The sequence below is a fragment of the Grus americana genome, chromosome 4 (assembly GCF_028858705.1).
Source record: "Grus americana isolate bGruAme1 chromosome 4, bGruAme1.mat, whole genome shotgun sequence".
NCBI classification, from domain to species: Eukaryota; Metazoa; Chordata; class Aves; order Gruiformes; family Gruidae; genus Grus; species Grus americana.
In genome coordinates this window covers 60922255-60938657 of record NC_072855.1, presented here as the reverse complement: position 1 = coordinate 60938657, position 16403 = coordinate 60922255, and the positions used below count along the sequence as shown (strand labels likewise).

Below are 16403 nucleotides of genomic sequence, written 5' to 3'. Positions count from 1 at the left end.
TATTTGCTGTCTTTTCATTTCTTCTCCTCCACATATTTTCTTTTCTTATATTTCTACTCCTTAAATACGCTGTACACATGTAAAAACCCAAGTTAAAACCTCAATAAAAAAAAAAAAAGGTATGAAGAGCAGTTATTATGTGCTGGAAGCAAATGCTTGATATTTGGACAGTGTTGCTTAAAATCCCAAACAACAACTTAAAAGGCACAAACATAGCTGCTGCACAACCTCCTCAGTTGGTGTGCATGGGAATACTTGTATGGATGACCCTGTATCTCCAACTGCCACTTACAATTGACTGCATCTTACATTACAACTTTGGAAAGGTTATTTCCAGCTGCAGGATGCTCGATGGGTAAATTATGGCTATAATAAAACTGTTTTCAGCCTGTCTTCTCCCACTTCCCTCTGAGGCATCTCAGACAGAGTTTAATTTGGGTCCTCGTGGCAGGAAAGCTCAATGCAGGCGTGAGCCCTGCAGCCTTTGTGTCCCACTGGCAACAAAGGCTTCGCCTTTCAGCGGGCACAAGCCTGCGGTAACATCCACTGAAAAATGTTTTTGGGGGATGGATGTTGAAAAACAAGTGGTCAACGAACCGGGTGGAGGATTTCTGGGTATGCCACTCAGGAAGCAGCAGCACCTCGCCCCAGGCATCTCTTAGCACTTGGCTGCACAAAAGCTGCAAGGAGGAGGGGAGTGGGAAAATGGACTTTGGATGGGGGAAAATAAAAGAAGCAGCCCCTAATTTCTGGCAAGGCTTCATACTTTGGCTGAAATGTGCCAAAACCAGTTTCTCATCTATTTTCTGTAGGCAGCCAGAGAGAAGTGTGGAGTCATATGGGATTAGCCCGTGTGCAACAGGAGGACAATTTGAGGCAGGCTGGAGGCTTGCTGTGGCTGTGGGGTGCCTGCTCTGGCTGGCATCTGGTTTCCTCACCTTAAAGAAAAAATGGAAAGAAGGTTTTATGGTTTGCTGCCAAGGACCTTAGCAGCTCTTTTTTTGAGAGGGTCTCTCCCTGATAAAGAGATGAGCTGCAAGTGTCTGGGCTCTGCCCTTTGGTCACCTCCACCTCACCCTCCTCCTTGCTTGTGTTGCTACCATTCATACATACAGATAAAAGGCCTCATTGCTTAAGGTGCTGTTGATATCAGCCAGAAAGAATGCTTCATAATAGGTGGGATTTTTGATTTTTTTTCCCGAGATACACTGTGCACCCGGGCATTTTTAGCTGCTAGCAGTTTGCACTGCAATGCAAAGCAGACCAGTGACCTAGCAGCAGCAGAAACAAAAGGAGAAAATGTATTCTACTGCTTGGGGGAAAAAAAAAAAAAATGAGCAACAAGGAAAGGATGAAAGTCCCTCCTTTTCAGAAAAAAACTCAAAAGAACAGCCAAAATAGCCAAGCTGGGAAGTGCCCAAAAAGTTACTGGCTCTACCCCATACACTTTCCTTGTGATATTTTCTACACTGCCATGCAGAGCAGCACAGATTTGCTGGCCCTTGGGTGGGTGGGAGATGGGGTGAAATGACTTACACTTACAAAATGGCTGCAGGACAACTCTTAATTCTTCTTGAATGTGTCTAGCCTATCTTAACCTCTCCCTGAAATATTATTTCTAAAAATGCCTGCATGTGTTCACCCCAAATTGCACGAGGCTGCCTCTTCCCAACCTGCGCATGTAAAAGGAGGCATTTTCCTCCCTGGGGCTGCAATGATTATAGAGGCAGCTGTAAAGCAGAGCACTCAGGATGTGAAGTGCCCTTCAGATAATGTCTGATAGCAAAACAAATCTGTTTACTCTGCAGTCATTTATACTGACTATTTATATTAAGGGGTGGGGGGGGCCACAAAAAAATGCAGTTTGCTCAAACAAGCCCTATTGGGCTGGTACAAGCTGGTGGTTGCAGCTCAGCTCTGGGCTCTCCTTGCTTGAGCTGAGCTAAACCAAGAGGAGCAAAGAGGCACCTCGGCATCACCCTTCATCCAGAGAGCGGTGGGCAGCATCAGTGAGGACTGATGCTGCTGGTCCTCGCACCATTTAACAAATAAGTGGCTTATGTGGGGACAAATCCAGGCAAATCTGTAACAGTGGCTTCAGCAAAAAGAGTGGGAGGAGGTTCCTGATGAGATGCTGGCCCATAAGTACATTAACCTGCTCTGAGTAAGCCTTCTCTTTCGAGGCAAGCCTGGGCATTCTGTGCTTTGTTTGATGGTGGAAATGGTCTTAAAAAATAGCTGGTGGCTGCTGCAGGGTCCTGCTTTGGGGTTTTACCTGCTCTCCCCTTGTTTTCCACAGAAAGCGGAAGGACGCCCAAGCAGGAGCCAGTCTTCAGGCGAGTCACCATGGAAGACAGTGTCATCTAGCGCCTGGGGCACTCAACGAGCCTGCCCTGGCGAGCCCATGCTGGTGCACTGCCTCAGCTCCTCTGTGCCTCGGTTTACCCATCCCTCACTCGGGATTGTGCAACAGGAGAGGCCGCAGAAACTAGGCTTGACCAAAATCCTCGGCAAACCTTCACGTCCCCAAGGAGAAAAGAGCCCTGCTGAGATTCCCACTGCCCCGTGCATGGCAGCGCCCTGGGAAGTGCCCTTGCCGCTTGGTCGGTTGCTTTTTTTTAAGATGAACAGAACAGGTGAAAAATGTCTTTTGTAATAAGAAATCAGTTTCATCTGCTCCAAATGTTGGCTTTGCAACTTGAAAACACTTAAAGATGGCTGAGCATGCTCAACCCCCCATCCTGAGCCCCTCTCTGTGCTCGCAAGCTGGGCTGTATAAAGGCAACCCCGACAGATCCAGGTCCTTGTTGTAAATACAGGGGTATTGAGAGGTAATGAGAGAAGGAGAAGAGGGACGAAGAAATAGTCCTTATGCCAGAAGAAGCTGAACTTGCCAGCAGAGTACTGTCAAGCAAAGCTGTTGCTTGTAAATAGGGACTGGTGCACGTGTCGAGCAAAGCTGTTGCTTGTAAATAGGGACCAGAGCACATGTCCAGCAGCAGCTCCGCTTGGTAAAAGCTTCTGGGGGAAAAGCTGCTCAGATTTTATTGTCTTGCGTAAATAGAGATATTTTTTGGAAAAAAATGAGCCTTAGTATCTTGAAGATACTGTTTCTCAATAAGCTCAGCTGGGGATGGATATATGGGAAACCACGGCATCTGCCCAGTGGAGGCTGGCGTGGGGTCTCACAGCTGAGCTGTGCTGCCGCCGCGGGCACAGGAGGCACCTGAAGGATGACAGATGCATCCGGCAGAGGACTCAGCAGATGTTTCTCCTTCGTTCCTGTAAACAGTGTGGACTCACTGGGCCCATGGTCTCCACTGGTGTAAATACTCAGCTACAGCCTGCAGAAGACTTGGGCTGTTTGATGCAGGTGTGGGAGGGGTGGGATGGGCAGAAATCACCAGAGGGGTGAAAACACCGTGAGTGTGGTTCCCCCAAGGCTTTTAGCATTAATTAAAAAAGAAAGAAAAAAAAAAAAAAAGAAAAGAAACCCTGAAGACTTGTTAATGTTGTTGGGCCAACTGTTCGGCTGGGTAAATGAAGGCACACATAGATATCTGTGTTCATGTCAGCCGGCGCCTGTACATGCAGTTCTCCTCAGCATGTGTGCAAATGCGCGTGCAAGACCATGCCCTGCGTGGGTGGCTGCCAGCCAGCGCAGGTCCCTATTTCTGCCTAGCTGTGTCCATAAGAGAAAAAGAGAGGATATGGATGTGTATGTTGTACTCACCTTTGTATGCCTAAACACATTTGAGAAGTCATAAGCAACGCTGCTGGGTCCAGCTTTATTAGCTTGAGCACAGAGTAGTGTCCACATCTCTGGGGAACAAGGCACAGCAGGCTGCTGGGGTGGCATTAGCTGAGTGAAAGCCGATAAATCTCTACTCTGCACTGAGTCGTCATCCACTGTCCCCTGCCGCGACACAACGGCGGTCATCTGGAAATGCTCCTGGCAGGGCTATGATGGGGCATGGGTGTTTGCAGGATGTGGGCTGCTGCAGCGTGGTACCTGATGGAAGCAGGAGAGGAGCTTTGGGGTTTCCCCTTCATCCTTCACAACTCAAAGCTTACTTATGCCTTGTTTACTCTGAGTCCGACCATGTGGATTTGTGCAGCAGAGCGAAATTAGAAAAAAAATTGGAATTAGAAATGGAAATTAGAAAAAAAAATTAAGGAAAAAAAGATATTTTTGAAAATGACCCAGAATAACTTTCTCTAGACATAAAAGTCTCTCTTCAGCAGTGTTCCCATCCCCATTGAAAAGCCAGATAGTATAAACCATCTATTGCACATATTCATCATAATATTTGGGGCAAAGCCCTTATACCTTTGCAAGGAAGGTAAGTGGGCAATCAACAGAAATTGGAAGCTGTCTCAAAGCACTGAGGGATTTGGGCATCTGGAGTGGTAATTCACTTGGAGTGGTTCAAGGTGAGCTGCAGGGATGGTCTTTTCCTCTTGAGTACTTGAATGCCTTCTCTGTCATCCAGCTCTGTGGGGCTGCTTTTACTATTAACACCTAACAACTGCCAGCGCTAAGGAATATATTTATCAAACCGGTGGACAGGAGCCACTGTGTATTCGTCTGCCACATGTGGACACCTCTTCCTTTGCCCACTTCTCCAGCCTTGTCCCCAGGCAAGGTGGCCATCATCTTGGGAAGGCTCAAGTTTCCTCCCCAGTGAAGGCCGCCAGGCTTTTTTTTCAGGGAGAAAAACAATGAAAAATATGAACAACCCACCCCATCTTTGTGCCAGAAATATTCTGAAAATCAGACCATATATTAAGCAAAATAAATACCTTCAAAAAGATTGAAAGCTCAAGATCTTGCATAGTCACAAGGGGACCACCCTTATGGTTTCTAGAGCCTAAGGGCAGTGCTAAATCCTGACCCTGGGGCTCCCTGACCCTGGGGAGCTCTGGGGTGTTGCAGGGGATGAAAGGGGGCTCCAATTGCAGGAAGGCAGAAATTCCCTGGTTTTTTTCACTAGATAGCAGGAAAGCAGAAATCCTCTGTGTTGGGTTGGGTGGGTTTTTTCTTTCATTAGAGCCCTCACTATTAGTTTCACTTCCAGACAATCCGATCGTCCCGCACCTTAAACCCTTGCCATTATGTCTAGAAGAGTTATTCTTGGAGGCATTTAGGACAACCTTCAATGTCTCTCTCTCTCTCTCCAACCCCAAAGAGGCTGACACCCCGTAACTAATGGTGATGGTTGTAAAGACAAGCCAGACCAACCCCAAGTCCTAATAAAAATGATGAATCCCTTCCACTGCCTCCATATCTGTGGCGCATGGGTTATACACGGACGCGAGCCAACGAGGAGAGTGAGGCAGCTACTCACCGAAGAGCAGGTCCGGGAGGTGCCGTTACCAAACCCACCCAGTTGCCGCGTTCCCCAGGGCAGAGTTTTGATTTAATCCAGCCCCAAGTCAATAGTGATTGACATTTCACTGGCTTTCCGTATCTTAACTGGACTTCCTTACTCCTCAGGCATGGAATGAATCTTAGTACATTGTAATTACTGTACTCCTGGTGATGAACCAGTATGAAAAGCTATCATGGAGAGCATTAATAAAATGTACATTATGAAAAAGGACTCAGCGTTGTCTGAAATTAATAATGCACCAGATTTTTGTCATCCATGCCTGCTCATTACAGGCCTGCCCTTGAGTTTTCTATTAAAATCACTTACTTAAACTACTTGTATAGCTGTGTTCGGTGTGAAGTTATGTGCTGTAGGTTTGCATCCCAGTTAGATGTACCGCATGAGGACTTATTAATCTGTTACGTCTTTCAGACATTGATTTTAGTGACATTTATATAATGCCGGTATGACTAAAATGAACTGATTGATTCATGCGTATGGATTAGTTTGCCTAAGACTTTGAGGCTAGGTAGCTTTATCATGCACTGTAGCGCCAGAATTCATCACTGTATTATTTATGAGAGACTGAACTGGCTGCATCTCAATAACTGAAGAGATCTTCACTGTTTTATTTATGTATAAATGTTTACTTAATCAGCCACCAATTTTGTTTAGCAGAACTTGTTAGCAAACGGAAATTGTAAACGATAATGTGGTTTCTATTTTAAAATTTATAGGCTTTCATCTATAGCAAAATCCAAGATTTCCAAAGTGTCTTTGTCTACTGGCAATCAACAAGCTCTCTTGTATATGCTTTCTGGTAATTGCAATTAGCTGGTGCAATATTTCACATAAAAAAGAATACAACCCTAATACAGGAGATCCGAGTGGTAGTGTGTCAAAGTCAACATAAACATCCCGATACTTAGAAACATTGCTGCAAGTTTAACAAAGCAATAGGGAGCTACTGGCCAGTGCAAAGGCAGGAGCCCCACGGCTTGAGATGGCAGTGGGTGTCACTGCCCGCCAGCTGTGGCTTTGCGCTGGATTGAGGGGCAGGAGAACGTCACCAGCCGATGGCTAGGGACCAAGTAATGCCAGTCAGCAAGGCCTGGCCCATCGACGTGCCAGTATGGCGAGTTCTGCTGCCCTCTCTTATGAGAAAATCCCAATTCCAGATAAAGTGAAGTGAAGCTGTATCTCGATTGCATGGGTCGTATTGCCTGCAACAGCTTGAGGAACACCTGGTCAAAGGGGACAAGGAAAGCATCTGCATCACAGCTGGGAAAGCAGCCGGGCTATGGTGTGGGTGTAAGGGAATAACACTCCAATGAAGCTTAATCCCAGGGTTTGCTTTGGACCACACTGCTTCTCCAGGGCACCAAGGAATAAAGAGACTAAAAGGACTTATTAAATGAAAGAGGAGACTTTCCTGTTAGGACCAATTTAGAAATATTTTTAGTGTGAAGGCACATAAGAAGTGACATGTTAGAGGCATATAAAATAATAAGTAGTGTCCAGAGAAGGTGAATTGAGTGCTGCAGTTCACTATAGGTAATACAGCAAGTGGCACTACGCAGGGAAACAAAGAGGTGAAGCCTTAAATGTAATTAAAGGTAATGCTTCATTACCCAGCACAGGATTAACCCGTGGACTCCCTGACCCAATGCACTAGTAAGATGATGTACAATGAGCTGCAGTAAAATATTACACCTTTTTACAGTTTAAAGAAAGAAAAAGAAAAAGTAAAAAAACATAAAAAAGCCTGGCATCTAGACTGTTGTTGCAGGGTCAGAAATAATTGCTAGCTCCCTGAGGAACCAAAGAAACACCCCTGCTGAGTCTTCAGCCATTTTTTTAACCTTTTTTTTAAGGTTAAAATTTACCATAGTATTAGGTATGCCTGGGGAAATGCTTGCCAGCTGGCAGTGCTAAAAGGGGAGTAAACCTTGCATGTCAGCACCCTGGACTACAGCTTTAAGAGCATGGGCTCACAAGAGGGGGATGCTGGGGGGTATATGTGCCTTGCGACCATCGAACCAATTGCTGCAGAGTGGGTAACATTGCTGATGCTTTATTTCCATGGCCAGTGCATGGCTTGTAGAGGAAACCCCACATCTCTCCCATGAGCAAACCAAGAAGGGCCACCACCATTGTGCCTTGAATCCACTTTGCACTCCAGCTGGTTAATATTTAAAGTCAAGTGCACCCCACATATTGCAAATTTACACATTTGAAGGTTATTTATGGGTTGGTTGTGTGTTTTGGTTTTTTAAAACATGAAACTTTTTAGGTAGAGGCACGGGACCAAATGATGCTGTCTTGGTCAGTGATATGGAAATGTGGTGGGGGCAGCTGAGCCTCATCAACCTCATTTCACCTAGGAATAGCACTCACCCTTTCTTGGAGCACAGAAATGCATTATTAGTCACTTTTGTTGGACAGCCTGGGATTGTGATCTAATGCAAGGGGCCCTAAATGGTGTATTGTGCGTTTGGTTTTGGTTTTTTACACAGTGACACAAAATTAATCAAAAACATCGGAACAAGCTAAAAAGTTAGTGATGCTTTATGAGCTATTTATATAAGAGGCAGCTCATACATGCACCAATTTTGTGGCATTCAGGCTTTAGGACAGATGTTAAACCACGCCATCCTTAAGTATGCCATGGCCTGATTTTGACCTGAGGCCATGGTCATGTACCAAACCACAGCCCTGCAGCTGAGAGGCTTTAACCCCTCTGAATAGGGTTATAGCTGTTGGGTTAGACATACTTTTGGGATGCTCAACACTGGGCTCCCACCATTTCTTCTCATCTAGCTTCTGTCTCTTAACAACTGTGACTTCTGTAATCTGCAGGTTTGTTCCTTGTTCATTTACAGCAATTAGGAGATGAACCTGAAAAGGGCTAAAAAACAAACAAACAAAAAAAGGTAACAACAATGTAAGCGTGTTGTATGAAGGCTAGGAACTGCTTTATCAGCTCTGTGCCCACCTGGATGTTAACTCTGGTCCCTAATGGGAGGAGTAACAGCTGCATGTCTTGAGCATTGCTCAGAGGCCCCTTAGCAAACCCAGAGGGATGCTGTGGATGGTTTCCTCTATGCAGACCAAAGTGATGAAGCTGATAGTGCTTGCAGCAAATGTATAACTCTTGGCTGAACTGAAGACTAAGCTTTAGGAAACTTTTTCAAGGCTGACTGCAGTTTTTGGGGAATGAGGAACCTGTTGGACCCCTTGGTAAGCTGCCCCATGTGCTAACTGTTTCTGCTGATGTGTAAGTGCTGCAGTTTGCCAGTATGTCTCACGTCTCAGCAATTAGACTTTATTTCCTGTCTTATGCCATGTTTATCCATGCTAATATCTCTCCTAGATCTTTTTGGATAACACCTGCTGTGTAGGAAGGTATAAAATTGTAGGAAAGGCTGAAAATTTGTCACTGTAATGTCACCAAAATGGTCTTGACTAAAAGGTGTTGCTGCAGGAGTCTGATTTTTTTTTTTTCAAGCTTCTCTCCATGCATATGAGCTTTTAGTTAGTCATGTTTCAAAATAAAATGAATGCATGTCTTCATTTTTAGCTTTACAGCTTAAAAAAAATAAGCTGTTATGTGCATGCTTCCTTCTGCTTGGATGCACTTGCTGGCATCTGCTGCTGTGGGAAGCTGAAGTCACTGATGGCAAGGCTAAATTCAACCTCTCCAGTGTGTGTGTTGAGGGGGTATAAATGAACACGTGCAAGATGGTCTGTGGGGTAAGGGTAGCTGACCCTCATGCTGATGCACTCCGATTAGAGTTTTGCTGTCCAGGGGATGCAGCACCTGGTCAAAGAGGTCTTGGAAAACCTAGTTTTCCTTGCAAGATCCTTTACCCTTACATATGTGTTATTGTGTGGATTCACCAGGGTTAAAAGCTCGAGTGTGCACTCCCACTAAGCACCACCCAGGAGGACCAGTGGCTGCCCGCTGCTCTGTACCTACATTGAATATGAAGCAGCTTCCTAAACGCGATGAGGCTGTTATGGCTGAACAGCTTCGCTATGTACTGGCTGCACAGACATCCAGCAAAGAAATCAAAGGCATGATGTCACCAGTATTTCTTATCTAAAATTAAATATCTGTCTTAGGTCTCCAGACATGCAGAGACTTTGTATTAGAAACATATACTGAGAGTTCAAACTCTGAGTCATCTCATATATATTTCACTCAAGCCAAGGGAATAGCAGAGAGAATAGACCTGCAAAAGAGCAATTCTCTATTCTAGCAAGATGAGGGAGGAAAAACTGTTCAGGGAAAATACTAATGGGTTCACAAGCAAAAAATCTTGCCAATGAAATTGTGGCTCTAAGATTCTGCACCTTTGCAGTAAAGTCATGATTTGCTGCAGAAAGTGCAGCAGAGAATAAATGGGTCAACTCGTGCTCATTAACGGCGGAGCCAGAGCAAGCGGCATTTAAAACAAGCCCGCTCAGAGGGAAAGTGAAGTAATGATTTATTCTGGTCTTAAATTGTTTGTTGCCACAATTAGCTTTTCAAGAGCAAGTCGCAGCACCATGTGGTGCCATCGGTCGGGCAGAGTTAAGCCAAGCTCTGGACATGCCAGAGCCGAGGGCTGTATTTCTGCCGGTCATGCGAGTCATGGGTTCTCTGCTACATCACTGGTCATGCGAGTTGGCCGATGCTGTGCCCTTTTCCAGCACATGCCACAAGTGTCTCTGTGGTTGTCAAGGGCTAAAATAGGAGACATGATGCCAGAAATGATTTGTCCCCATCTATGGTGAGGGTTAAATTGTGCCAGGCTTTGCATCACCTGACTCGCATGTCAGCAGCTGCACTTGGGCACAGCGAATGTCTCTGGATCAGGAGCGCACTTCCTCTAGGGAGAGGATATTCCGGTGGTCAAAGAGGGGTCTTAAGATCCCTCTCCCTTTTGTCTTCTTAGTGTCCCCTTACTGGCCCCTATTTAGCCCCCAGCTCCATGGTGCCTCATCTTCCCTCCCTGATCTCATGTCATGCTGCTCATTTGCTTCCCACCTGGGGAAGGTAATCTGTTGTGGGCCCATACTAGCTCCTAAATAGTTTTCTACAAGGGAGCTAGAAATGTTCCCTACTCAGCAAAAGATTTTTCTCCTACATGCATTTGAGACTGTTTAGGTGTGGGAGGAGCTGTGTGCTGCATTCCCTTGGGATGCTGCCCATACAGGAAGACATGGGGTAGGAGGCAGCACAGGGGCATCTCTGGAGCCACAGGGAATAAAATCCCTGCCCTAGGCTATTCTCCAGCTCTTACTGGATTATAGCCCAGGCCTGAGGCCCAACAGATTCACTGTCAGGTATGAAGTATTGGCCCAAGATTTGTGCTGGCTCCGTAATGGGAACCAATTCCCTTCCCTAATGTGTAGCTGTTGCATTGCATAAAAATCATTATTACACACTGTGAAATCTAATTACATTATTGCACATTGTGTATACACTCTAATAAAGTCAGTGGATGCAATAACACTGCTAGTAATACACCATTCCACTGAAATTACTATTGCTGTCAAATTTACTTTCATTTTTTTCTTGATTTACCCTGAAGAGCAAGGCTTTCAGCTTGCTTGCTTTGTCAGGTGGATGAAGTGGTGAGACCTTACAATGGTCACAGCACCCCACAGCTCCTATCACAGTTGGGAGCACATGAGGGGGGTACCCGCTGATACCCGGTGGTGAGACATGCCCCTCCTGAGGGTTAGCAATGCTGTCCTGAGATGGGTTCAAAACCAGCTGGGCTCAATTACCCTTGAAAGTGCCCCTTATCTCCACTGACTGTAGATCCTTGGGCACCTGTGCTCTTAGATGTCTGAAACTAGATCAGCTCAAATGCTTCCATCCCTCTGACATTATGGTGTGCAGGAGGAGGAGCATACATGGCCCTTAGGCTTACTTCACAGATATATTTTTGCATGTGACAGAGTGAATTTGATTGCACTGAGATGGTCCTCAGCAGCACTAGAGCCTATGCAATGGGACCTGGGCTCAGCTGAGGACACAAGGTAACTTCCCAATTAGACCAATGATGAGGAAAAAAAGCAGGAGGAAAAGCAGCAGAACTCACATCTGAAGTGTTGAGCTAAGAGGGATTTAGCTCTCAAAGAGTATTTTCAGTTCTCTGCTTCCTCAACATTAACTTCTCATTGCAAAGCTTGTCTGATGAACACAAGCTACTGGCGCTAACCTGCTGGTCTCTTGCCCTTTGATCTCCTTGCAAGCTGTCACACAAATGTGATACAAGCTCTTTTTAGTAGTGGAAGAGATGAAGAGGGGCTCCTTAAACACCTTGACGCCTTCGAGGGGGTAGGTGCAGAGTTACCAGCCGTTGCAATGCTGTTTGCAGTGTGCCCTGAATCCATCAGCTGAAGAAATCACATAGGGAGCTGAGGAGAGACAGCTGTAGGGGTTGTGATGATCTTCCAAAGATCCCTTCTTTTTTTGTGTGACAAATGAACCCAGGGCTTGGCCACTGGAGAAAAAGAAATGAAAGGGCAAGGTGTCAAACCATGGACTGAGAAATAAGTATTTACTTTGTATTTCCTTTCCTAGATAATTCAGACACTGGAAGATGCTCTCCTGCTGTCCCCATCACAACTCCTTCAGAAGGAAAGGGTGTGAGCCTGCGGTGTTTCAGTATGTCTTTACCTCTAAATGAAAATGGATACCAAAAGTTAGCCCCTGAACATTTGCATTGGTACTGCTTGAGTCTCCTGAAATGCCAATTTGCTGAGCCAAAGATTGTCTAGGGTCCTGGTGCTGGAAGCCAAGCATAGCTGGTTCATTGCTTCTCCTAATGTGCCAAGGTAGCTACGTGCAAGGTTGGTCCCTGGCATGGGGTGGGCACAGTTTTGGTTTTTTCACAGTGTATATGTTATTTTACATTGGGTAGTACAGCATGCTCCAGGAACCCACCTCCATGGGATCATCTCTCTCCTAGTCCAGCATACAAAGCATTAAATGCACCATGCCAAGTCCCAGCTGCTATGCTGCTCCTCCTCCAGGCGCATCCATCCACATTTACCACTGAAGCATCTTGTAAAACAACAGTGATTCATCTAGTCTGCTCACAGCCTGCCTGGAAGTGGCCCACGTATTATCTTTTGCCTGTCTGTCTTGTTCAAAGAAAATCTGCTGGGAGACATGTATGTCTGTGGAGCACCTGTGGATCAAAAATGTGTAATTGCCATCACAGTGTTGAGACTGTAGAGGACCTCCTTCTCTTTAATACTGCAAACTGTGTCTACAGACGTGTTGGAAAAATATTCTTTGTGGTAGTTAGTGGGGTATGAAATGCATTCTGGCTATAGATATTACATTTCTAGGCTTTCTACCCTGCCACAGTCTCTTTGTGGAGATAGCTTTGGAGGAGCAGAGACAGATGGAGAGAAGGTGCTGAGATGAAGGAAATGATGGAGGACTATCAACAGAGAGGAAATTATTTTTCTCTACTGTAGGAATCTCACCAGATATTGGACTGCATCAGGAAAAAGAAATGTGGGCAGGTAAGATTTAATTCTTCCAGCCACTTAATATTTTTTTTTAATCACTGTGAGCTTGTAATAAGTTAATTAAAAATCTTGGTTAACTGTTCAGTAGTCCTCCACTGGGATGGTGTGCATGAACTTAACTGTATCCTCTTGGCCTCCTGAATTACTGTTCTGCATATACATTTCACATTAAGGATGCCATTTCACATTAAGAATGCCACCACTCTTTTTTCTGTCTCCTGCCAGTCTCAGAGAACACAACAACCTCTGGTAGCTGTCTGGCAATCCTTCCTTCAGGAGGTGTTTGTCCTCCATTTTCATTTTTACCTTCTTTCTCTCAGACAAAAGTCCAGAGAAAACAGAAGTGCCAAAAACTATGTATGTAAAATCAAAGGGAAATTGGGAGGCAATGACGAGGGAGGTGACAGATGAGGAATAGCAAGAAAACACCATAAGCAATCTATGGGGTAAGAAGGTCAAGCTTCCTCAGCACACAGATGAGTGCTAGTTATAGCTGTCAAGTTTGTATTGAACCTACTACCTGATTTTTTTTCCCTGTAGTAAATTACTGTGGAAGTCAACAATATTTTTGGCTTTATTGCAGTATCATGGCTATTGGATACAGAACAGACAAAAGGGTTGCCTTGGTAAAGGCTTCTCCCCCACTGGAGTGATTTATGAGCAGTGTTGGCTTTCCAGGTCCTGCTGTAGCAGGTATTGTGGGAAGGAGTCTGGTCTCAGTCACCACCTGACCTGAAACAAAGGTGTGGACAAGCGTGGGCTTCCCAAGCTTGTTTAGCTTCGTAAATCATCTGGACTGGGATGTGGCAGCCAACACCAGCCAGTCCGAACTGCAGATGTGCAGAGTGTGGAGGCTGCTAAACTCCTGGGAGCTGGGAAGCGTCAGGAGACCTGAGGTTGCTGCCTTGGCATACGGCCGGTGCACAATGGTAATGCCTTACAGGCAGGTGTCTTTTTTTTTTTTTTTTGATCACCTGTTGATTAATCTTGCTCTGCACTAAATGGTAATAATGCACCATTAGTGGACATAAAGTGAACTAGACTGAAGAGTTTGTAACCTTGCCATATACCTTGTGCCCTCTCCCTCCTTCGCTACCACGTCCTTCACTGATTGTGAGTTTTTTCACGTTAGTTTCTAAATATTTTTTTTCCTCTTCCCCTCCCACCACCACCCCCCCCCACCTCCCCCCACCCCGGATTATTCCAATTAGTCTCCCACCCTGCAAGCGCAATTCAACCTTCATGGAAAGTTTGGCATCCTGCCAGTCCCAAAACTGAGCAGTGTCCTTCACTTATGTTCTGATGCTGAGAATCAGGGACACGCCAAAACTTTGAAAAATGCCATAACTGCCCAGAAATGTTGCAACATGAGATGAGTGACAGAATTCTGTTGATATCTGTTGCAATATTTAGAGAGAACCAAGGAAAATCCATGCCCCTGCTAGAAACGTAAGCCTGTAGAGGAATTAATGAAATCTCGCTGTTTGGAGACTCGCAAATGCCATTCTGCTGGGAGTATGCCGAGGCTGCTATGAAATCTCTTTGGATAAGATTCAGTAAACATCTGGTACCTTTTTTTAAAAATAAAAACTATAATTGTCTCAGGCCTTGTTGTCTGCCCATGCTGATATTGCGCCTGCAAGGTCTAGTTAGTTGATAAGTGACAAAAGAGGCTACTGTAGTGAAGGGGAGGCCGGGTGCCAGGATCGTTAGATAGGTTGGGCAAGAGCCACAAGAGCTGGCAGGTGATGGATGCAGGAAAGGTGTATTATCCCCTGCTTTGTTACAGATGTAGGGACATGAGGGAACGAGGCAAATTGAAAACCAAAGGCTCGACATTTTGCTATTCATCTTATGTAAAATTGGATTTGCAGTCTTCTGTGAGTATGATGGTTAGGTTCTTTAATAGCTGTTCAGTGCAAAAAAACCCTGACCTTCAGCCTCTATTGAGTACCTCTCAATGCTTGTGAAAATAAGATGGAGAGGGCTTGCACCTGAGTTTAGCATGAGTAAGATTTGTAAAAACTCGTGGCACTGATGTAGCTGTATTCTTGTTTGCCATCAGTGATAAAATCCCCACTGACAGCAAAAGCTGAATTGGGTAAAGGCAGAGGGGGGTCCCCTCCGATTTCATAACTGTCTACAGGACAGGATCATTAGCTGTGGACAGCTCCTTAAATTGTTGCTTATTCCTAAACTAATAAAATTATTATCCATATATTTATGTAGATATATTAAAGATGTTGATGCATCCTTTCAGGCAAAGAGGAGATCTGGGCACCTGAGAAAGCTTTCCACATCTTAGATGGACTGGTTCAGCTGGTACCTACCTCTCCATCAGCGTGATGACTGCACTCTGACCATCTACACCAGGGCAGAGCTGGCCTTGTCAACTACACAGGGATGCCCAACACGTGTGAAGCTGCAGGTTCAGGTGCTGTATGCCATCTCTTTTGAGTGTGCCAGTTCCGATGTTTGATTTCTCAGTACCAGATCTATGGCCTGGTTGAGCTCTGCTTGGCCCTTAGCTTAGTTATGATACTGGAGGTAGGTAGTGTTCATGTATGGATTTGAAAAAGGATTTTAAGAAACATTTTAGCACTGCTTAGCACATTACTGTAGATTTGTCTCAAGGAATTAGATCCTCTTCATTTGTCTTGGCTCCTCTTGAACAGTTAATATTGAGGGGGTAACAAGATGAGCCTTGGGGATGCAGTAATGGTGGGTAACATGAATATCTCTTGGTCTGTGTTTCCCAGCACTCATACAAAGATTGCAATACTTTTTCCTTGTGTTCCTGTACAAATCCATTGGTAAACTTGGAGATTTCACAGCCATTATTCTCATACCTACAGCAACATCTGGCTCATCATTGCTAGACTCCCTGCACCACACTGTAGAAGTGGATTTGATCTGTGTTGAAGTCACCCTGAATCACAATTACCAATGTGAAGAAGCAGGTGCATAAAACCAGTTGTGAATAAAGGTGCATAAAGGGGATCACCAGAAGGGAAGATGAGAGCACCGCAATATCTGTCATCAAATTCAAAGTCAACAGCTACATTTGTTTCCCTGTGTAGTCAATAGTTCCCTCCCATCTCCCCATTGCTCCATAGGGAGGTGTGTTGAGTTTGCGTGGCAAGGTTTTGGTAGCTGGGGGGCTACAGGGGTGGCTTCTGTGAGAAGCTACTAGAAGCTTCCCCTGTGAAGCTCTAAGACGGACCCACCGCTGGCCAAGGCCAAGCCCATCAGTGCCTCTGTGATAACATATTTAAGAAGAAAAAAAAAACAGTTAGACAGAGCTTTTGCAACCGGAGAGAGGAGTGAGAAGATGTAAGAAACTCTGCAGACACCAAGGTCAGTGAAGATGGAGGGGGAGGAGGTCCTCCAGGCGCCGGAGCAGAGATCCCCCTGCAGCCCATGGTGAAGACCATGGTGAAGCAGGCTGTCCCCCTGCAGCCCATGGAGGAAGGATGAGGCGGTGTAGAGATT

The 16403-nt window shown here is 45.3% G+C and overlaps 1 protein-coding gene across 1 annotated transcript in view; it reads left to right on the top strand.

Annotated features, from left to right (window-relative positions):
* ADGRL3 (adhesion G protein-coupled receptor L3) overlaps positions 1-5006 on the top strand; it is a 522926-nt gene extending 517920 nt beyond the window's left edge. The window contains exon 24 of the mRNA XM_054824728.1: positions 2300-5006. Within this exon, the coding sequence (XP_054680703.1) occupies positions 2300-2367 (68 nt within the window). The 3' untranslated portion in view covers positions 2368-5006. The remainder of the gene's footprint in view (positions 1-2299) is intronic.
* The last annotated feature ends 11397 nt before the right edge of the window (positions 5007-16403 follow it).